The sequence below is a fragment of the Gallinula chloropus genome (assembly GCF_964237585.1).
Source record: "Gallinula chloropus genome assembly, chromosome: 5".
NCBI lineage: Eukaryota > Metazoa > Chordata > Aves > Gruiformes > Rallidae > Gallinula > Gallinula chloropus.
In genome coordinates, this window is record NC_140090.1 from 17,128,129 (window position 1) to 17,147,509 (window position 19,381).

General features: G+C 61.2%; 1 protein-coding gene across 1 annotated transcript; it reads left to right on the forward strand.

The window, feature by feature from the left end:
* Positions 1 to 287: 287 nt before the first annotated feature.
* WNT10A (Wnt family member 10A) lies at positions 288 to 16,767 on the forward strand (the record flags this gene model as incomplete). The annotated part of the gene is made up of 4 exons (XM_084265631.1): positions 288 to 346; positions 3,268 to 3,530; positions 11,239 to 11,615; positions 16,300 to 16,767. The coding sequence occupies 4 exons, from the start codon at positions 288 to 290 to the stop codon at positions 16,765 to 16,767; spliced, it is 1,167 nt and encodes a 388-aa protein (XP_084121757.1).
* Positions 16,768 to 19,381: the final 2,614 nt, after the last annotated feature.

The following is a 19,381-nucleotide window of genomic DNA, read 5'->3' on the forward strand; positions in this document are numbered from 1 at the left end:
GCGGCGGGGCGGCGGCGGGCAGGGCGGGGGGCGCGCAGCCCTCGCCGGGCTCGGCGGGCGCCGGGGCGGCGGGAGGTGGGGGGGGCATCCCGGGAGGATGGCAGAGCCGCCCCGGCGAGCCGAGCCCCGGCGCGCAGGGAGCCAGTGAGAGGGAGGAGAGGGGAAAACACAAACAAGCAAACAACCCACAACAAACAAAGCGGGCAGAGAGCAGAGCCGAGCCCCGCCGCCCCTGCCCCAAAGGCGCCCGCCCGCCCGCAGCCCGCACAGCCGCTGCCCCAGCGAAGATGCGCCCGGCCCTGGCCCACGGACTCTGCTCGCTGCTGCTCAGCCTCTGGGTACCCAGGTAGGAGCTGCCCCCCCACCCCTTACACCCAGCCCCACCGCCGCTGCCGCTGCCGAGCGCCCCGGCCCCGCGGGAAGAGCGCCGGGAAGCCGCCGCACCCGGCCCCGCGTCGGGGGCGGGCATCCCAGGGGGCTCCGAGGGGGTCCCGCCGGCCCGCCCCGCACGGTCGCAGCCCACCTCCCCCCTCGCTCGGGGCGCTGTCAGGGCCGCCGTCCCCCCTCCGCCTTCCCCCCGTCCCAGGGGAGCAGCGGCAGGATGCGCGACTCCCCGCGCTCCGGGAGGTTGTCCCCTTTCCTCCCCGGCCGCAGCCTCTCCCCGCGCCCGCCCCGCCTGCCTCAGTTTCCCCGCTTTCCCCGGGCGGAGGACGGGCCTCGCCGCCGAGGGGCACGGCGGAGGCCAGAGAGGATGCCGGCAAGGATGCTACTGTCGTGGGGGACGGTGCCCGCGGGATAGGCGACTTTGGGCTCCGCCACCCAGAGGCGCGCACCGGGGCCGGGGATCCACCTGCATCCTCTCCCCGGATCCACCGATCCCCAAGGCGAGGGGGGTAAGAAGGGGCCACCTGCCTTACAGAAAAAGGCCCCCCAACACTCACCACCCTTGTCCGTCTCCGTCTCCCCCGGGTCGCTGGCAGCTCTCCTCCTCCCGCTCCCAAATTTGTGCGCTGCAGGCAGCCAGGGGTTAACCCTTCTGCTGGTGTGAGTCGGGGGGGGGGTGGTGTCCCCCGCCCTTCCCCCTTCCTCCAGCCCCTTTAAATATAATTTGTTAACGTTGGGACTTGTATTAATTAAAGCAGCAGCAGCCGCAGCCTGTGACCTGGGGGCTTGTCACCGTGAAATCAAGTTTAAATCCAGATTTCAAGGGGGAAGAGAGCTGGGGGGAGTGCTGTGTCCTCCTAGGGAGGGTGACAGTGACAGCTCCTTGCGGGTCCCTGGTCACCCTGGGTGGAGCAAGAGGGAGGAGGGCCTGCCCCCTCGCTCCCTGGGGTCCTAGACAAGGGCCCCTGCCTCATTTTCCCTGGTGTGCAGTGGGGAGAAGGAGCATAGCAGCCCCCCCGGGGTGCCCTGGGAAGAGGCGGCAGGTGTTGTGGCTCTCTCATGACAGGCTGGGGACAAGGTCCCTGCAGTGCTTGGGACAGGAGCTGCTGGACTTGGGGCAATGGTAGCTGCGGACCTGCTCCTCCTCTCAGCCAGGGCTTGTTTTGACGGCATGAATGGGCACAGGAGCCAGGCAGAGGATTCCCCCCTCCCCTCCCCGTGTAGGGGCTTTGGAGGGATGCACCCCTTTCTGCTCTCCTTCTCCCTGCTCCCCCTCGCCCCAAGTCTCCCTGCTGGACTCACTATGGGTTCACACTGGGGCAGACCCATATATCACCCATGGAAGTGGTGGGGTGGGCAAATCCACTTTTTGGGAAGCTGGAGAGAGCAGCAGCCTGATCCTGACAGCTCCCCTTCCCCACCTGAGCAGGCTGTAATTCAGCAGCAGCCCCAGGGCTGAGCCCTTCTTTTGGTGCTGGGCGAGCACAGGGCACAGGACATCTCTTGAGGAAGTCCCTGGTCCCCAAGAGATGTCCCTTTCCACGTACCTGCACTGGGCTTGTGGGATTTGGGGAAGCTGAGGGGGAGTAACTCTTCTCTCCAAAACCTGGCTGCTCCATAAGGCAGCTGCAGTCCTTCCTCCAGCATCCTCCTCCAAGTCTCGTTTCTGTAATCAAGGTTCAAAGAGCTCCAGCTCCCTGCTCCTCCCAGGAACCCAGCTCTTGGCTGTTCCCACGGAAGAGTGAGCCCTGTGTGGAGAGAGGTCTCAGCAGGGACCGACCTGTTCTGAGCATGGAGTGAGGTGGTGCTGAGCTCCTGATGGACCCTTCTGCAAGTTGCAGGATGCTCCTGGGCATCCCACTGCCTACTGCTCACTTTCCATGTCCTCTGCTTGGACACTGTGGATCCCAGGATCCTTCAGCCCTGGAGCTGGGCAGAATCCTTCCTTCCCTTCTATCTCCCTCTCCGCATCCATATGTCCTGTGTACCACTGTCTTGGCTCCAGGCACCTCTCTCTAGACATGTCCATCTCCCCACGCTCCATCTACCTCCCTGTTTGCCCAGGCAGCATCTCTGCTGGTGTCAGTACTCGCACCCCTGCCATGGACCGTTTGCCTCCCTTTGAACCCATCTGTCTGCTGGTCTCTGGTCTTCTGTGGTGACAGACACAAGGTCTGGTGGGGCTGGGATGCGATGGTGGTTTCAGGATTGTTGCTGAGAGATCAGGGGTGTGAGGTGCTTGGCTCTGAATTTCCCAGCTGGGCTATCAGGAAAAGGCTTTTCCCTTTGGTTCCCTCCCTTGTGAGGACCAGCGGTGCCAGGCAGGCACAGGACACACAGGGAGGGGATCAGCCAGCAGCAGGGATGGAGCTGGACCTGGGGTGGGTGTCCTGTTCTGGCATCTCTAGTTTCTCCCAGGGGAAGCCCACACTCTCTGGGGAAGGTGAGCTAAGGTGGTCTGTGCCTGAGATCCTGTGCTGCATGTCCAGGGCAGAAGAGCCCTGAAGAAGCATGTGAAGGGCATGCAGCCCTGGGAGATGCTGGTCTGCTGCTGGGCACAGGCTGCTGGGATGTCCAGACTCTGCTGGAGGGGATTGCAGCAGTGCTGCTGGGGCATCTCTGCCTGGCTGAGCTTGCTGTTGTGCCAAGGGGTGGGGGAAGAGGGGCAGTTCTGGCCCTGGGACCCCCACCCAGCCATTGGAGTTGAAACTTTCCATTGCCCTTCATTGTTTCTTCTCCTTTCCAAGCCCAGCCTGCCCTGGTGTGTCACCCTTGCAGTGGAGCATCTGGGGAGCATCTCCTCTTCCCATCTGTCCCCAAAGGAGAAGCAAGCAGTCAGCACATTGCTTGCCCCAAGCTCACGGGTTTCCCTGTCCCTCCCAGCTCCTGCTCCAATGAGATCCTGGGCCTGAAGCTGCCGTCGGAGCCGGTGCTGAACGCCAACACGGTGTGCCTGACCCTGCCCGGGCTGACGCGGCGGCAGCTGGAAGTGTGCGTGCGCCACCCCGACGTCACCGCCTCGGCCATCCAAGGCATCCAGATAGCCATCCACGAGTGCCAGCACCAGTTCCGGGACCAGCGCTGGAACTGCTCCAGCCTCGAGACCAAGAACAAGATCCCCTACGAGAGCATCATCTTCAGCAGAGGTAAGGACCGGGAGGCCCCCTTTCTCTTCCTCCCCTCTCATCAGTCGCTGTTCTTAGGAGTCCTCATGGGCTCCCCATGGACCTCTGCACAGCTCTTCCTTGGCCCAGAAGACCAGGGCAGCTGGTCTTCAGCATCCCCATGGAAGACAGACAGAGCCTGAAGAGCCTCAGGGTCTGCCAGACGAAACATGGCTATGCTGTGCCAGGGCTGGGCTCTGCTCTGTCCACCTTTGTACCTGCTCTGGCCCATGTCCTGAGCTTCTTCTCCCCAAGGCTCCTTCAGGGCCCCACTGCTTTCCAGCATCTTCCCCTGCCATGCAGTGCAGGCTGGTGTTTGGAGCAGTGCCATGGGCGTGCAGAACATCTGGTGGGTCTGAATGTGGGTCCTGTGCTCCAGGATTCAGTTTGCTGGATGCAGTGGGCATCTTGCCTCATTCCCCCTCTGCAGATGGTGTTTCAGTGGATCACAGTGAGCAGATAAGCCCTTAGCTAATAGGATGCAGCTCTGTGAGCCCATCACCTGGGCATCCTGCCTTTGTTTTGGCTCCTCAGTGCAGAGAGCTGAGTGCTCCCTGCTTTGTGAGACCCTGAAGCATGGTGGCAGTGGGATGGGAGGGAGACAGGCTGTCCTGGGACCTCATCTGCCCACAGAGCCTCCACCTGCATGGCTGGGAATGCTCCTAGCCCTCCATGGTCTGCCAAGCCCTGGTGGCTGAGTCTCCTCATCTCCCTCACAGGCATGGCCAGCCTTGCATGTATCAGAACCTCCCTGGTTGATACTCTTTCCCTTGGGAGCAGACTCTGGTGATGCAGAGGAGCTGACCTGCATGGTGCAGATCAGGGTTGTGACCTGATGGGACCTTCTGCAGGACTTGAATGTATCTTCTCACCTAAGTACCTTTCTTGAAGCCTGGCCCTTGGCATACGCCAAAGGACCTGTTGCCCCAAGCTGTGGCCCTGAGAGAATTATTTGGTGGCAGTGGCAGGCAGGAGGGTGCTGAGGTCTGGCAAGGTGCCCAGCACACATTGCTCCTCCAGCTCCCAAGGAAGAGAAAACTACCACAGATGCTGCTCACCTACCCCCTTTGGAAGCCTTGTATCCTAGTGCCCTGCAGAGAGGTGCCTCTGTGCCCCCTTCCCCCAAACAGCCTTCCACACCCGGAAAAATCTCTCCCTGGGACTCCAGTGAGGGGTTGGTAGCTTGAGGCTTACATGGCTTTGAGGAGATGAGGTAGCAGGAGCACTGAGGCAGCTGTAGCAGGTGGGGAGATGGCAGGAAAGGGGAGCACAGAAGTGTTTTGGTGCCGGGAGGTCCCTCATGCCCAGGGCAGATAGGCAAAGCCTTGCTGGAGGGGATGCTACCTTGGAGTACGTGTGGCATCAGTGCTGCGGTCCTGCTGTGGAGCAGCCACTGGTGCCTGGAAGAAGGGCAACATCTCTTCCCTCTGCAGGCAGCACCTAGGTTAGGGCCTGGCAGGGAGGGTGGGGACCGTCAGCCCTGATAAGCATCGAGGTATTTCCAGGTCCTCTGAGGAATGCAGTTCACTTCTAGTCTCCTGGGGCGGCGGGAGACATCGACTTGCTGGCTCAAGTTGCTCACACACCCAGGCAAGCTTCCCCGCTTTGAGTCCCACCAGCCTGGGTGAGAAGCTCCAGCAGCAGCGAGCATTGCCCTTCTGCACCTCTCCTTCAGCCCACCGTGTCTGGTGGTGGCCAATGGCTTGCAGCTCACCTGTCTCAGGTGCCACTGCAGCCCTTCCGGCTGCCAAGGCCATGGGGCTCCTGCAGCTGCTGAACTCTTGCCCTGGCCCTGAGCTCCTGGCTGTGGCTCAACCCAGGCCCCCAGCACAGGTGGGATGGAGGGGATGGAGAAAAAGCACTGGGGAAGGATAGAGGTAGGGCTGATGTACATCTCATAAAGCAGATGGACATCTCACAGCACTTCTCTTTTGGCACCCAGAGAGCGCAGGGTGGGCCCTGGGCACCCATGTGGCTGCTCAGAGCCATCCTGGTGTGGAGCAGGCCTCGAGGCTGGTGCCCTGGCCTGCTTCCAGCCCACTCATGTCCCTCGGTAATGAAGCTGGAGCTCTGAGCTCCTCCTCACAGCTGTCATGGACGCAGTGTCAGAGCAGGGCCGCTGGGTGCATCTCCCGAGCCTGGCGCTGGAGGAGAGGCGGGTGGTGGGAGCGAGGGGTGCGGGCTTCGCGCCGCAGGCATTAACACACCTCTCCCCCAGGGAGCAGGTCTCTGCTCGGCGCCCTGCTGCATCCCTGCCGTGCCTGGGAACACAGCGTGCTCGTAGGACCATTGTTTGTAACCCGAAGTGACAGACCCCTTAAATCTTTCATTCCTTTTCCCACTTCTTCTGCCATCAGCTCAGCCGTGCGTGAATCTCACTTTAAATTATTTGTAGCTGGCTTCTCCCTCCCGCTCTCCCCGTTTGGCTCCACTCCCCACCTCCGCCCCGTCCTCCTGCATCTCCTGCATCTTCCCTGTGAGCCAGCCGGGGTGCAGGGCCAGTGCTTGCTGCCCACCAAGCCCACTCTCTGCTCAGCATCTGGGTGCTCAGAGGGCTTACACCCAGGGGACAGAGTGGAGGGCAGCGGCAAACAAGTGCCCATCTCCCCATCCCACTGATCTGATCCCAGAAGTTTTGAGTGGAACCTCCGGGGAGCCATGAGGGGAGCAGGGAGGCTTCAAAGCGGGCAGGGTTGGGAATCTGGCGGGGCTTCTGGGCAGCGTTGGTGGGGACAGGGATCCTGATGGCATCCTGGGCTGAGCGCAGACCTTCTGGAAGCATCAGGGGTGCAGGGCACGGCGGCTGTGAGGTTAGCGGAGGGCGAGCGGAGGGGGTGCCCAAGGATTTCCCACCCCTGCTCCAACACAGTCTGTTTTTGTTTTTCAGACACCCCCATGGTCTGTGGGGGTGTTTTGCCTTTTGATGCTGCACCCTTGGGTTGTGGGGGGTCTCTTGCACCTCTTCCTGAGCCTCCAGTCACATCTGCACCCCCCATGTCCACGTGCATCCAGGCTCAGCATTGCCATTGCAAATCCTCCTCTTGTCCTACCTGGCTCCTCAACTGGCTCCCTACATCCTTGCCACCCTCCTGCCCATTCCTTGGCACTGTCACCCCTGTCAGTACCCTCCAGTCCCATACCTGGTTCCATCCCTCTCCCTCCATATGCCAGCAGAGACATCCCCTCCTGGCCCCAGGGGCATAGGTAGGAAGATGGATCAGTGAGGTGGAGGCAGGTGGCTGCATCTGCAGTAGTAGCTGAGACCAGTTCCCTGCTCCTGCACTGAGGCTGAGCAGCATGGTCATGTCCACCTTGCTGGAGAGTGGGGCCTGTTGCCCCTGGTACCTGGTCCTCCTGTGGCATTTGCAGGCTTCTGGGCACTGTGTGGCTTGGCTGGGCTGAACCGTGCTTGGGTGCCTGCCTAAAACAAAGTTGTAGATGGTGGTGGTGGGTCACCAGCCCCTCGTCCTTGTCTGGGATGTGTGCACCCATGTGTGGGTGCGATGCCAGCAGGGCTGGGACTGTCCAACTGCCAGGCAGGGACTGTCTGAGGTGCACTGAGGGATCCCTTTTCCCTGAGCACTGCCCTTCCCTCATCCCAACCCCATCTCTATGGAACTCTGAAAGAAATGGGACACACAGAGGGGCCAGGTGTCCTCGAAGGCCCCCGCAGATGCCTGGCTGGAGGGGACATGGCTCCGGAGCACAGCATCCCGCTGTTCATCCAGCAGCCTTGGGAGGGATGGGTGAAGCTTGCATGCCCCATGCCCTCCTGAGAAGTCTCCTCTGATGCCAAGGGGTCTGCATGGGCATGGCCAAGCATGGCCAAGCCTGGATCTCGTGAAGAGAGGAGGGGGAACTCCCTGCAAGGCTGCAAATGCCAGGTGCTGGGGCCCATCCAGCTGTGATCCAGGGCTTGAGGAGGCTGTGCTGTGCAGGAGGGAGGGAGGCAGGTGCTGTTGTGGCTATCCAGGGGGAGGCTGCCAAGCTGAGGAGCCCGGTGCCCGGCTGTGTGGAACCTCAGCCAAGCTCTGGTGCCCACAGCCTGCAGTGTCTGCCCGGCACAGCTGCAGCTGGGCTGCTGCGGGGCTTCCAGCGCTCCCGGGAGAGATAAGGCTTTGCCCACCTGGCCCTGAAGCGCACGTGGGCGCTTTGGGTGCTCCGCTGCATCCCTGTGGGTGCCCCCAGACCTTCCCCCAGCTGTCGGTGGCAAGCAAGATCCCGGGGACAGGGCAGCATCCCCAGAGGTGTGGGGCTGACCCCTGCTCCCTGCATCCCACAGAGCAGCTCGGGCTGCTGGCTCAGAGTGCCGTGGGTGGACGGGGAGCGAGGGCTGCGGGCTGTCCCCGGCACGCTCAAGGAGGTGCAGGGAGGCAAGTTGGGATCTGCAGGGAGGCGTTTAGTGCCTGGCGTGGGGCCAGACCCTGGCAGGTTCACCTGCAGTTTAATTAGGGAGAGGGGAGGGAAGGGAGCGGGGCTGGGGGAGAGGCGGCGTGTCGGGACTGGCTGTCTCCGCAGGCCTCGCGGGAGGTGGCAGGAGAAGCTCTCCTCTGCCTCGCCGGGCTGCGGGGCTGGGGCGACACGCCACTGGCTTTATGGGGGTGCTGCCGGAGAGAGTGGCTGAGCATCCCTGGAGTGCCCTGGGGCGTGCTGGGACAAGGCTGTCCTGCCTCCTCCCTCAGTGCCACCCAAGTGCCATGGTGGTGGGACCTGAGAGGGTGTCACTGCCTGGGTGTGATGGTGAGCCGTGGGAGGGATGTGGCTCCAGGTCTCCCTACCCCAGCAGAGCATGGAGCCCAAAGCCATGCCTGAGCCAGGTCCATCACCTTGGCCCTGCATCCACGTGAGAGATGGAGAAGCTGCAGCATTTGCTCAGAGTCAGTGTCAGCCGGTGTATGGGGTTCTGCTGAGTGGCCCCCCCATCTTCTGGGTCATGCTAAGCAAGCTGCTTTGCAATCTGACCTGGAGCTGAGATTCCAGATCCATCCTCCTTATCCAGCATGGTCCTTTAAGTAGGTGGCAGGCTGGATGCCGGTGGTGGTGTTGGGGTGGTGTGCTCCATTCCCTCTTCCCTGCAGGATGCAATACTTCCCTTCACATCTCCCACAGCTACAACCTCTTCAGTGATCTCTGGAGGGATCTGGTGACTCAGCCACCACCACTGAGGTCTTAGGTGGCTGGGGCAGCTGGAGAGCCTCCCTCCAAAGGGCTCGAGGCTGGCCGCCGCACACCACGCTCAGCTGCAGCTCCAGGAAGCTCCCACCCTCATGGAGCCCATGAGGCTGGTGGGTGTTGCCTGCAGCCACGTTACTCGCTGCCTTGCTGCAATCCTCTGGGCTCTGGCATGGCTGGGGTAGGACAAGGAGCGTAAACAGACTTCCAGGCAGAACCGTGCTGGCATGGCTGCTGCAGTCCCGGTGCTGCCCTGGCCCCCCCATTGCTCACAGCTCCCCATGAGAGCCCGTAAGGGAAGGAGGGGAGAAGGTAGGGAGGAGCGATGGGGCCAGGCAGAGTGATACTGAGCAGGGAAATGACTGCAGAGAGATGGGGACAAGACTCCCAGAGCACTGGAATGTCGAGTCCTGTGGAGCACAGCCCATCCCTAGCCCACAGCCCAGGCACAAGGACCCGTGCCTCATCCATCATCGCATGTGGCTGGAGAGCGGTGGAGGAAGGAGGAGGGCTGGGGCTTGACCCCAGGGATTTCCCAGCTGTGGAGGGCACCAAATGATCCCGGCCTCTTTACCTGTAAGGAGACAGGCTTGCTAGACGGATTGGGTGGGGTAGAGCTTCTGTCTGGGCTTCATAAGGGATTTTAAGGAGATGCCATGTGGGAAATTGTTTTTTTTGGCTGGAGAAATGTGTGAGAAATAGGCTAACGGAAAGGCAGGGCCGAGAGGAGGCTGCCATGCCAGGTGGAGGGCTTGCTGCTGTGCGAAGAGCCAGGGATGCTGAGCGGGGTGGCAGCAGCAAGTCCCTGCTCTTGGGTTGTGCCCAGGTTTGGCTCATGAAGGGCTGGACCTGACCCAGATCATGGGGATGGAGAACAGATACAGGGAGGATTTGGGGATCCTGGAGACCTTTCCCGTGCTGGTTCTCCATCCCACATCGCTCACCTGGGTGCTGAAGTCCTCCAGCTTTGGGCTAACCTGCTCCAAAAGCGATGTGGGTGTGTTGCTGGTGCTCTCCTGGGGAGGCTGTGCGGTGTATGCACCAGCAGCCCCATTACCTGCCCGCTGAAAAATGTTGTTCAACTTGTGCATGGAAAAAGGCAGGCAGAGAGCAAGCTTGTCCCACACCGAGGGGAAGCTGGGAGAGGCTCCTGCTGGCTTTTAAGCAGCGCCTCGTTAATTTTTTAAATGCACCAGTGTCAAATTAACACACAAAAGAGCAGCGTGACTTTAAATGCAGGTTTCTGAGCTGCGTTCCATCTCCCTTTAATAAGATCATCACGTTTGCTCGGCGGGTGGCAGCGAAGCAGGGAGGAGACATGCGTGATGGGGCGCATCGCCCAGGATGGGCGACAGCGCTGGGAGCGGTTGGGCTCTCGCCTCTCCTGACTCCCCCCCCCACCCAGTGCAGGCAGGGAGCTGGCACAGCCCCTGCCTGGGGTCTGTGCTTTGGGGTGATGGCACCCCAGAAGCCTTGCATCTGTTCAGCCACAGCAAAGCCGGGCTGATCCAGCTGCTCTTGTCCGAAGGAGGGAGAGAAGCTGGCAAACTCCAGCTGTTTATTTATTAATGTGTGAAGCCACTGCACAAAACCTGGCTCTCCCTGCTTCCCCTCCTCGTGCTGGGGCCAGGCATTGAGCACTGAAGCGAAGGATGCTGCAGGCTCCCCTCTTGGTGCGGGAACCATGGATAAAGTTCTTCCTTTGCCTTTAAAATGAAAGTTCCCAGGAATGGGAGGCTCTTCACCCAGCTGCAGCGCTGGGGCAGCCCCCACTACCAGCCCTGCAGAGCCCCTGCTGTGGGACCATCCCTGTCCTCGTGTACCCCATCCCCAACTAATGGCACTTGTGGACATCCTTGTTCCCTGGCATTTAACCACAACCAGCTGCTGGCCCTGGCAACGGGTGCTGTGGTGGTGATGTGCTCTCACTAACCAGGGGTGCTCGGTTTTTCCAGCGTGGTGTTGCATTTAGAGCTTCTTGCAGGAGCTGGTAGGGCTGGGGGTGGGAAGGGGCATGGGCGGGTGGATGGGGCTGGACAGGCAGTGCTGCCTGCTCCTGTGACTGCCTGATCCTGCACCCTGTGGGTAGGCAGCAGAAACAACCCATTCCTGGGCAGGAGTGTTCCTTGGCCAGTGTTATATTTAATGTAGTAGGAAACTCTGAGTGGAGCGGGGAGGAGATACAGCCGCTCCCATCAGAGCCGTAATGCTGGTACCTGAGCAATGCTGTGCTGGCATCTCCCAGGGCGCTGGAAGAGCACGGTGATGGTGGGAGCTGGGGTCCTGGCCAGGGCAGGGCTGAGCTTTGGGGTACCTGTCCTGGTGGGGATGGGGTGGGAGAGCACTGACTCTGGATTCGCTCATGGTTCAGGTGGGAGCTGGTGCATCAGGACAGGACAGGGCGTGAGGTGGATCTCCAGGTCCCGACAGCCCAGCATGCTGCTGGGCTCCTCCAGCCCGCTGCGGGGGGTCATGCTACACAGGAGCCTGAGCCCCTCCGCTCTCTCCTTCCTTGCAGGCTTTCGGGAGAGCGCCTTCGCCTACGCCATCGCAGCCGCCGGCGTGGTGCACGCCGTGTCCAACGCCTGCGCCCTGGGCAAGCTGCAGGCCTGCGGCTGCGACCAGAAGCGCCGGGGCGATGAGGAGGCCTTTCGGCGCAAGCTGCACCGGCTCCAGCTGGAGGCCATGAACCGCGGCAAAGGCATGGTGCACGGCGTGCACATGGAGCACATGCCGGCCGAGACCCCGGGCCTCCAGGACTCCTGGGAATGGGGAGGCTGCAGCCCCGACGTGGACTATGGGGAGAAGTTTTCCAAGGATTTCCTCGACTCCCGGGAGACCTACAGGGACATCCACTCCCGCATGAGGCTGCACAACAACCGCGTGGGACGGCAGGTGAGCGGGGCGCTGGGCAGGGCTGCGGGGTGGCGGTGGCTGGAGCCAGGGTCCCTGGGGTGCACATGAGGGTGCCGTGAGGGGCTGGTGCTGGCTGCGCTGGGAGTCAGTGCGGGGCTGGGGTTGCCTCTGAGGCACCCCCTCCCTCCAGTTCTGCCTGTAGCAAAGGCAGCGGTGCAGCCCTGCTGCTGAGCATCTCTGATGGGGAGGACACCTCTGAGAATTGCTGCTGTCCCCGTGCCAAGGAACACTTCCCCATGGTGCTATGGAAGTGTCACAGCAAGGAGTCCAGCTCATGACCCTCAGGGACTGCGTGAACTGCTGTCCAGCACCTGCAGCAGGAGGGACCTGTGGTCAGGGAGGAGAAAGTCACTGGCATCATATGAGAAGGCAGCTGCTGCAGTGCACTGTCCCCAGCAAGGGGACACAGTGTGGGCTCTCTGCAGCACCCAGCCAACACTCTGCCTCTGAAGAGGGGACGGTGACCTGGAGAGGCAGATGTGAGCAGGACTGTGCCAGCTGGGAAGTGCAACATCCACCCCCTCGATAGCAGAGGGAACAGCCCACAGTCTCATCCTCTGGCTCCAAGGGGGTGTTGGAGCCTGCCCAGGCGAGCAGGACAGCCTCCCCTCCATTCTCATGATGTCAGGTCTTTTCATGGTGCTAATTAGTAGCTCGCTTGGTTTGGAAGCTGATGTTTAAGAGAGGCCTGTCAGCAGAGATGAAGCATGCATCAGGGGGGGCTGGGAGGGTGGCTGCATTTCCCTGCACAGCTTTGCTCCCAGCAGGTGCCAGGGAGACCCCGTCCCCTGGATCCAGCAGGACATTTGTCCCCAAGACCCCAGCCACACACTGCCATAGCGGTGTGGGGGGATGTGTAGTGGCTGCAAGAATAAGTAATTAAAGATCAGAATTCCCCAGGGAGCATTTGCCTGGGATGGCTTGGGCATTTGGATGTGCCTCTTGTCTTGAGGAAGTTTAAAGCCAGCTGTGAGATGGGCATGCTGCAGAGCAGGACCTCGATTCGTGCCCTTCCTTGGTGCTGGAGCTGGACTTTCCCACCCTGAAAGGCTGTCCCAGTCTGGCCAGGCTGTAAATGCCTGGGGAAAGCCAGAGATTTTTGCTTGTTTGGCTTTGTTTGCGTGTGTGTGGTGAAGGCTTGCTCAGCTACATCCTCCACAGGCTGCTCTGCCCTAGGCCAGGCAAGAGCCCCCCCACCCCATCCTAAGCCTTGCTGCAGGGCTCATCCTGACTCCTTTACAGCTCTGTGTGCCCTGAATGACTGGAACTCTCATCAGTGCTCAGAAATTTGGGGTCTGTATTGCCTCTTTCCCAAGGGAAGACCCAAAGCCCCCCACAGAAGGAGGGGAAGGCGAGAGAGGAATATTTGCATGGGGAGACAGAGGAATGTCACCCCTTGGGGTCTGCTTGTCCCCAAGAGCAGGCAGGCATGGGACTGACAGTCTCAGCTCTTGGTGGCTTCAGGGACAAGAGCTGGACTGATGGAAGAAGCCTGGGAGATGGAAGCAGAGGCAGAGGAGGACCAAAGGGATGAAGGAGGGGATGGTACTACTGCAGCTGGCTGGACAGACTGCCCAGTTCAGGCACCTTGAGATGAGGGTGTGAGCCTGTGTGCAGGTTGGGCTGTGATGGCTGCAGGTGCCCTGCATTGGAGCAAGGAGATGATGCTGTGCTTGCTGTGCCTGTTGGTTCCATGCTTATTGCCAGGGCTGGACCTGGCCATCCACAGTGCCTGGGGATAGGGTCTCCAGCTCCCCGCAAGTTCTTTTAGCGATGCCATGGGTTCCACACCCACCCAAACCCTCCTCACCCCTAGAACCATCTTTCTGCTGTACTAAGGAGCAAACTGCTGGGATTTCCCAGGAAAGAAGTGCCAGTGATGGATGCAGCAGCTCTGTGGTCCTCCCCTCCCAGCCCCAAGGCTTGAACCCCTTGAGCAGAGCGGTGACGTGGATGCACGTGCCACATGCCGGGCACCAAGCAGCTGCAGCACCCAGGGCTCTGCAGCATCTCACTGATGCTGAGCATCCTCTCCGTGGTCCCTGTGTCTCCCAAGGGTGCTGTGCATGTGGGCAAGCCTGGGGCCCAGCTCAGACCCTGCAGTGCTCAGGGGGTGGGGGGACATGTGACAATCCCACCGATGGCTGCAGCCCATGGCAGTGGGATGTGGGTTTCTGTAGTGTAGTGGTTATCACGTTCGCCTGACACGCGGAAGGTCCCTGGTTCGAAACCAGGCAGAAACACGTGGATTTTTTCTTCCTTTGCATCATCCAGCTATGAATTCAGCCAGGGAGGAGGGAACTGCAGCTGCACCTGCATGGGATGCACAGCATTCTTCAATGGTGGCAGTGGTCACCTTGGTCTTGAGCTGGAATAGGACCCCCAGGGCAAACCCAGGGCTTCCCATTCCAGCTCAAGACCGAGGTGGGCATCCTGCATCCCTGGGAGGGAGCCACTTCCCCAGCAAGGAGCAGCAGGAGTATGCAGGAGGTTTTGCAGGTCCTCCTAATGCCAGATCAGAGAGCAAGAGAGGATGAAAGGCAGCCAGGAACTACCCATTACCCTCACAACAAAGACCTACGATAAAGCTCTTATGAGCGTGTCAGGGAGGAGCTGGGAATGTGCAAAAGAAAGCACCAGCAAGTCCTGGCATGTGCTGAACCCGAGTGTCTGTGAGATGGGGGAAGGACCTGGCTGGGTAGGGGTGCGTGGAGGAGATCCAATGGCAAAAGCATGGGGCCGAGGCTCAGGTGGGTCCTTCTCAGGTCTCCTGGCTCTGGCAGGGTCCTGTCCTCCCCCGTGCTGCCCATGTGGGAGGGAGGACAAGACGTCCCTGGGCAGGGATGGATGGGTGCTGCTGTGTTGGGGCTCGGGATGCTGGGCGGCGATGTCTTGGGTGATGGAGATGGCACACACCCTCTGCCTTCTCCAGTGCCTGCTGTGACCAGCCGTAACCCCAAACGAGCCCCTGTCCCGCTGTCACACCACTGTCCCCTCCATGCCGGTGGTGACCATCCCAGCCACAGCCCTACATGCAGATTTTCCCTGGTCCAGCCAAGGGAGCAGGGAGGGGCTGTGGGGAAGGATGGGGGTGCCAGTGTGGATGGTGACAAGGCTGGTGGCGAGCAGCCGGTGTTCCCAGCCGGCACACCCAGGGCACGGCGGAGAGGCTGGGCAGCTCATTACCTGCCAGGTGGAGGCTGTTCCCGGCAGGAGACAGGACTCTCAGCAGGATGAAAGCCAAACTCCAGCCCAGCCCAGACCTCTCCAGTGTGCCCCAAGCTCCAGGCGTGTTTCCCTGACCTGCCTTCATTACCATAACTGCTTAGCAACGGGGAGATTTACTCAAAAAACAAGAAAACAAGAAATAAAAACTACCCACCCCTACCCAAACAAGGCACTCCTCGCAAATGTGCCCCCCCATTTCCCCCAGGGAGGGGGCAGGAACAGACAGTGTGTGTCAGGCATGAAGCTGGATGGCTGGTCAGGGCTGGCATCATAGGACACGATGTTGTGTAGGGCCATGTGTTCCCCCAGGCCCCTCATCAATCCTCAGAGCATGCCCCTGCATGTGGAAGGGAGGGGGGGGGGCAATAAGCCTGTGATAGTCTTCACAAGCCCCAGCCCAGCTTCTGGGTGTCCCCATGGGAAGGGGACTTGCTGGAGCCTGTGTGAGCGTAGGGGCATAAGGGTACGTGACCCAGCAGAGAACCCCCATTGGGACAGAGCTGAGGATGGTATAAAAGGCCTCTTTGTTGTGTGGGGATGTGTGGTCACACCGTGACCCTGAAGGCTGCTGGGCATGAGCTGTGTCCCTTGGCATGGCCACGGCAGCATCCCTTATGATGCAGGGGATGCCAGCATGCAGCCTGAGGGCTCAGCATTGCCTGGGCAGCCTAAGGTCCTCCTCGTCCCTGCGATGGCCTCTGGCCCCTGCAAAGCTACACTCTCCAGCCAGCCCAAACCACAGCCACAGCCCAGCCCACACACCCTGCCCCTTGTGTTGGGTGGGTGTGTGGCACCAGCCTCACTGTGGCCTCCCCAAACCACAAATCGGGGCTGTAAAGCACCTCCGATGCCTGCTTGACATTCAGGTGATGGTAGGAGTCAGTGCCTCAGCCCCCCAGCCCTGTGCCCAAGGCTCCCAAGAGAAAGCAGGCAAGAGCTGAATGCAGAGCTGCTCCCAGGACTCCTGGCACTGGGAGTAAAGCCCTGGGGAGGGGAAAGCATCCCTCCCACCTGTCCTGCTTGTAGCGCTCCTGGCCAGTGAGGTGCAGGACCCCTGCACTGGGACATCCCAGTAGGGCTGCGAAGATGCAGCCACACCAGCTCTTAACTGGGGTCTGTGGCCAGGTTGGTTCTGCTGGAGTCAAGCAGCAGTGGAAGGTGAGATCCAGGATCCTTTTCCCCAGGGTCAGGTAGCTCACCCTCTCTTTTAGGTGCCAACCCCTTGTTGGAGTGTGAAAGCCACTTGGTACTGCCAGGGTGGGAAGGACAGGGTGTGGGGCATGGGTGACACTAGGCGCAGCACCAGGGTGCTGCTTGTGCCAGCCCTTGGCGTTCCCATAGTGCCGACTCACAGAGAGCTCTCCATGATGGTCTCTCCGGTCCCCCAAAAAAACATCTCCCCCATGCTAACCCTCTGCTTCACCTCCCCACCCAGGTGGTGATGGACAACATGAGGAGGAAGTGCAAATGCCACGGCACCTCAGGGAGCTGCCAGCTGAAGACGTGCTGGCAGGTGACGCCCGAGTTTCGCCTGGTGGGGTCCCTGCTGAAGGACCGCTTCTACGGGGCCACCCTCATCCGGCCCCACAACCGCAACGCCGGGCAGCTGGAGCCGGGCCACGCTCGGCATCGCCGCCGGGCTGGCATCAGCGAGCTGGTTTACTTCGAGAAGTCACCCGACTTCTGCGAGCGGGAGCCAGCTCTGGACTCCCTGGGCACCCAAGGGCGCCTCTGCAACAAGACCAGCCCGGGCATGGACAACTGCGAGAGCCTGTGCTGCGGCCGCGGGCACAACATCCTGCGCCAGACGCGCAGCGAGCGCTGCAACTGCAAGTTCCACTGGTGCTGCTTCGTGGCCTGCGAGGAGTGTCGCATCACCGAGTGGGTCAGCGTCTGCAAGTAGCTGGGCAGGGACGGGTGCCCGGCCCAGGGTGCCAGGGACAAGCATGCCTGCCTACGGGGGTGGTGGGGGGGAGGGAGACGGGGATCGGCGCTGGGGCAAGGGGGGGGAAATGGAGCCACGCTACCCGCTTCCCTCTGCTCCGAGGGGAGTGGGAGAGGAGATGCTCGGCACCCTCCGAAATCAGCACTTTGTCGTCACCCGGGGAGGGCGGGGCTGCCCGCTGCCCGCTGCCCGCCCGGCCCCACAGGAGAGCACCAAGGGTCCCGTCCCTGGGGAGCGCATGGTCATGCTGTACAGACCGCCGACACCAGCACTGCTCGGGGGGTGGGGCAGAGGGTGGGCAAGGGGGTGGGGGAGCGCCCGCTGGCACCCAGCAGGATGGGGCAGGGTGGGGTGGGGGACAGCAGGGCATGGGAAGCCCAGGGTGGGAGGGGAGGGGGGGGACACACACATGCACTGGCACCGTGCACAGGCTCCTCCAGCCACGTGTGAGGCTGTGTTTTGAGGGGGATGGGGATGGAGCATCCCATGGGATGGAGAGGGGGCACAGCTCCCAGGGTTGGGGAGGCAGAGCTTGGGCCTGCTCAGGCTGTAACGTCGTGGCTGGAGGGGAGGGTACCCAGGGCTGTGCTGTGCGTGCCTGTGTTATTGTATGGTAAGTTATTTTCTCATTGTGAATAAAAGTGGATTGGAGACAGCACGGGGTATTTTGGGGTGCCCTCAGTACTGCCTACCCACTTGTGCAAGACTTTCTGCTGGGTACTCCACTGCCATCCCATAATAACAGCCTAGGAGCTGTTTGCAAACAGGCAGGAGGCAGGGACCCCTCAGTGGCACCCCACACCCTGGCAAGGTGGCTGCTGGGAGGCTCCTGACTGGCTGGATGCACGCTGGACCTCATCCATCCCATGGGAATTCCGGCTGCTGGCCCTACACCTGTGGCTGTGCCAAGGCTGGGGGCTGTGCTGCTGCCCCCCACGCTGCTGTGGAGGGATGGTGGGGCCGGAGAGCAGGGCGAGAGGGAGGCAGTGAGGATGGGCCAGGTGACGGGTGTCCGCAAAGAGCACCCCGCTCTCGAGGAGGGCACCCAAATCGTCCGGCTGCGGCAGCCTGCGGGGGCCAGGCAGTGAATCATGCTGCTGGTATCTTCCAGCTGATAACTTCCCAGCTCCTCCCACGGCTGCACACCCCTTGGGGCTATAGAAAAGAGGAGAAAAAAAAAAAGAGTGAATTAAAAAAAAAAATTAAAAAAAAGAAAAACTTCAGGAGGAAAATACCAGTCTGGAAGGAAGCAGATGCCCCAGGCCTGGCAGGGAGCGGCCTGTGTCCTCGTTTCATAACGCTCCCACAGGCAACAGGGAGCTGGGTCAGCTGGGACAGAGGATCTGCCCTTCCAGGATCCTCTGCCCGTCATCAGCTCAGGGCAGGAGGACTGATTTTGCCCCCCCATGAGGGGTTGGGTGAATGGGGTCCTTGCCCCTGGAGCAAGCTGTGGCTTAGGGGCTGAGGAGGAAGGAGGGTGTAGTGATGGAGGAAAGTGTGGAAGCTCCTGTGAGGCTGCAGCATCTGCCTGGCTCTGTTGGCCAGAGCAGCAGTGACCGCAGGGCGCCTGGCCACTGCAGGGGCTCCCAGCAGCAAAGACCCGGGGCTGGTGACAGGATCTCAGCTTGGGGCTCGGTGCACCCAGGCTCTCCCTGTGAGGCATGAAAGCCGTGGTGCTCCCGTGGAACAAGCTTGCTCTGGCAGGGCACGCACCAGCAGTCCATTTTCCCTCCTGAGGTCCTGCTTTTCCACCTCCATCATCAACCTCCAACATCAGCTATCCCTTTCACCCTTTGTCCCCACCACTAATTGGACCCCATGACGTCCCCTGGTTCCCCCCCCCCCCCCCATCTCCCCACTTCCTCCCAGGCTGTCCAAATCCCAGAGCTGTGCTGCCCAGGGCAGTGGGGCTCTGCATGTCCATCACGCTTCAGCACTTTGTAGGTGGTGGTGGCTTCCCCCCTCCCAGGGGCTGTTTCTCAGGTGCCTGTGATCTCAGGGCTGCCTGGGGTGATGACTGGCTCTCCATGGAGCAGTCCCTGCACTGCACTGGCCTCTGCTCCTCTGCTTGTTAATCCTGGCTGGGCAGAGCTGGGGAGGGGACTGGAGTGCAGATAGAGAGTATTTGGTGATACAGAGAGGGGATGCAGAGCAGGGACACTCCCCTCAAGCAGATCTCATATCCCAGCTAGGGACCAGGCTGTGAGCACCCTGCGGCTGCAAAGACCACAGCTTGCTGTCCCCTCACTCTCTCATTTTGGGAAGGCTGAAATGGCCCACTAGCAATGCAAGCACAGCCAGTGTGAGACTCCCAGTGCAGCCTGGCCACTGAGCCCAGCAAGCCACCGTGCCCAGTGCTGCCTGAGCTTGTGACCCTGGGACATCCAGGGGAAAGCATAAAAAGATCCCGCGGTCTTGGTGGGTCTGTGGGCACAGTGGTTAAGGGTGCAAACGCTTGGGGCTGCAGGCAGCACGCTCTGGGTGCAGGCAGCTCTGGGGCACAGGCTTCATGGTCGCTGGAGCTGGTTCCCTCCAGGCAGCTGGCTCGCAGTGCAACACCAGCCTTCAAGAT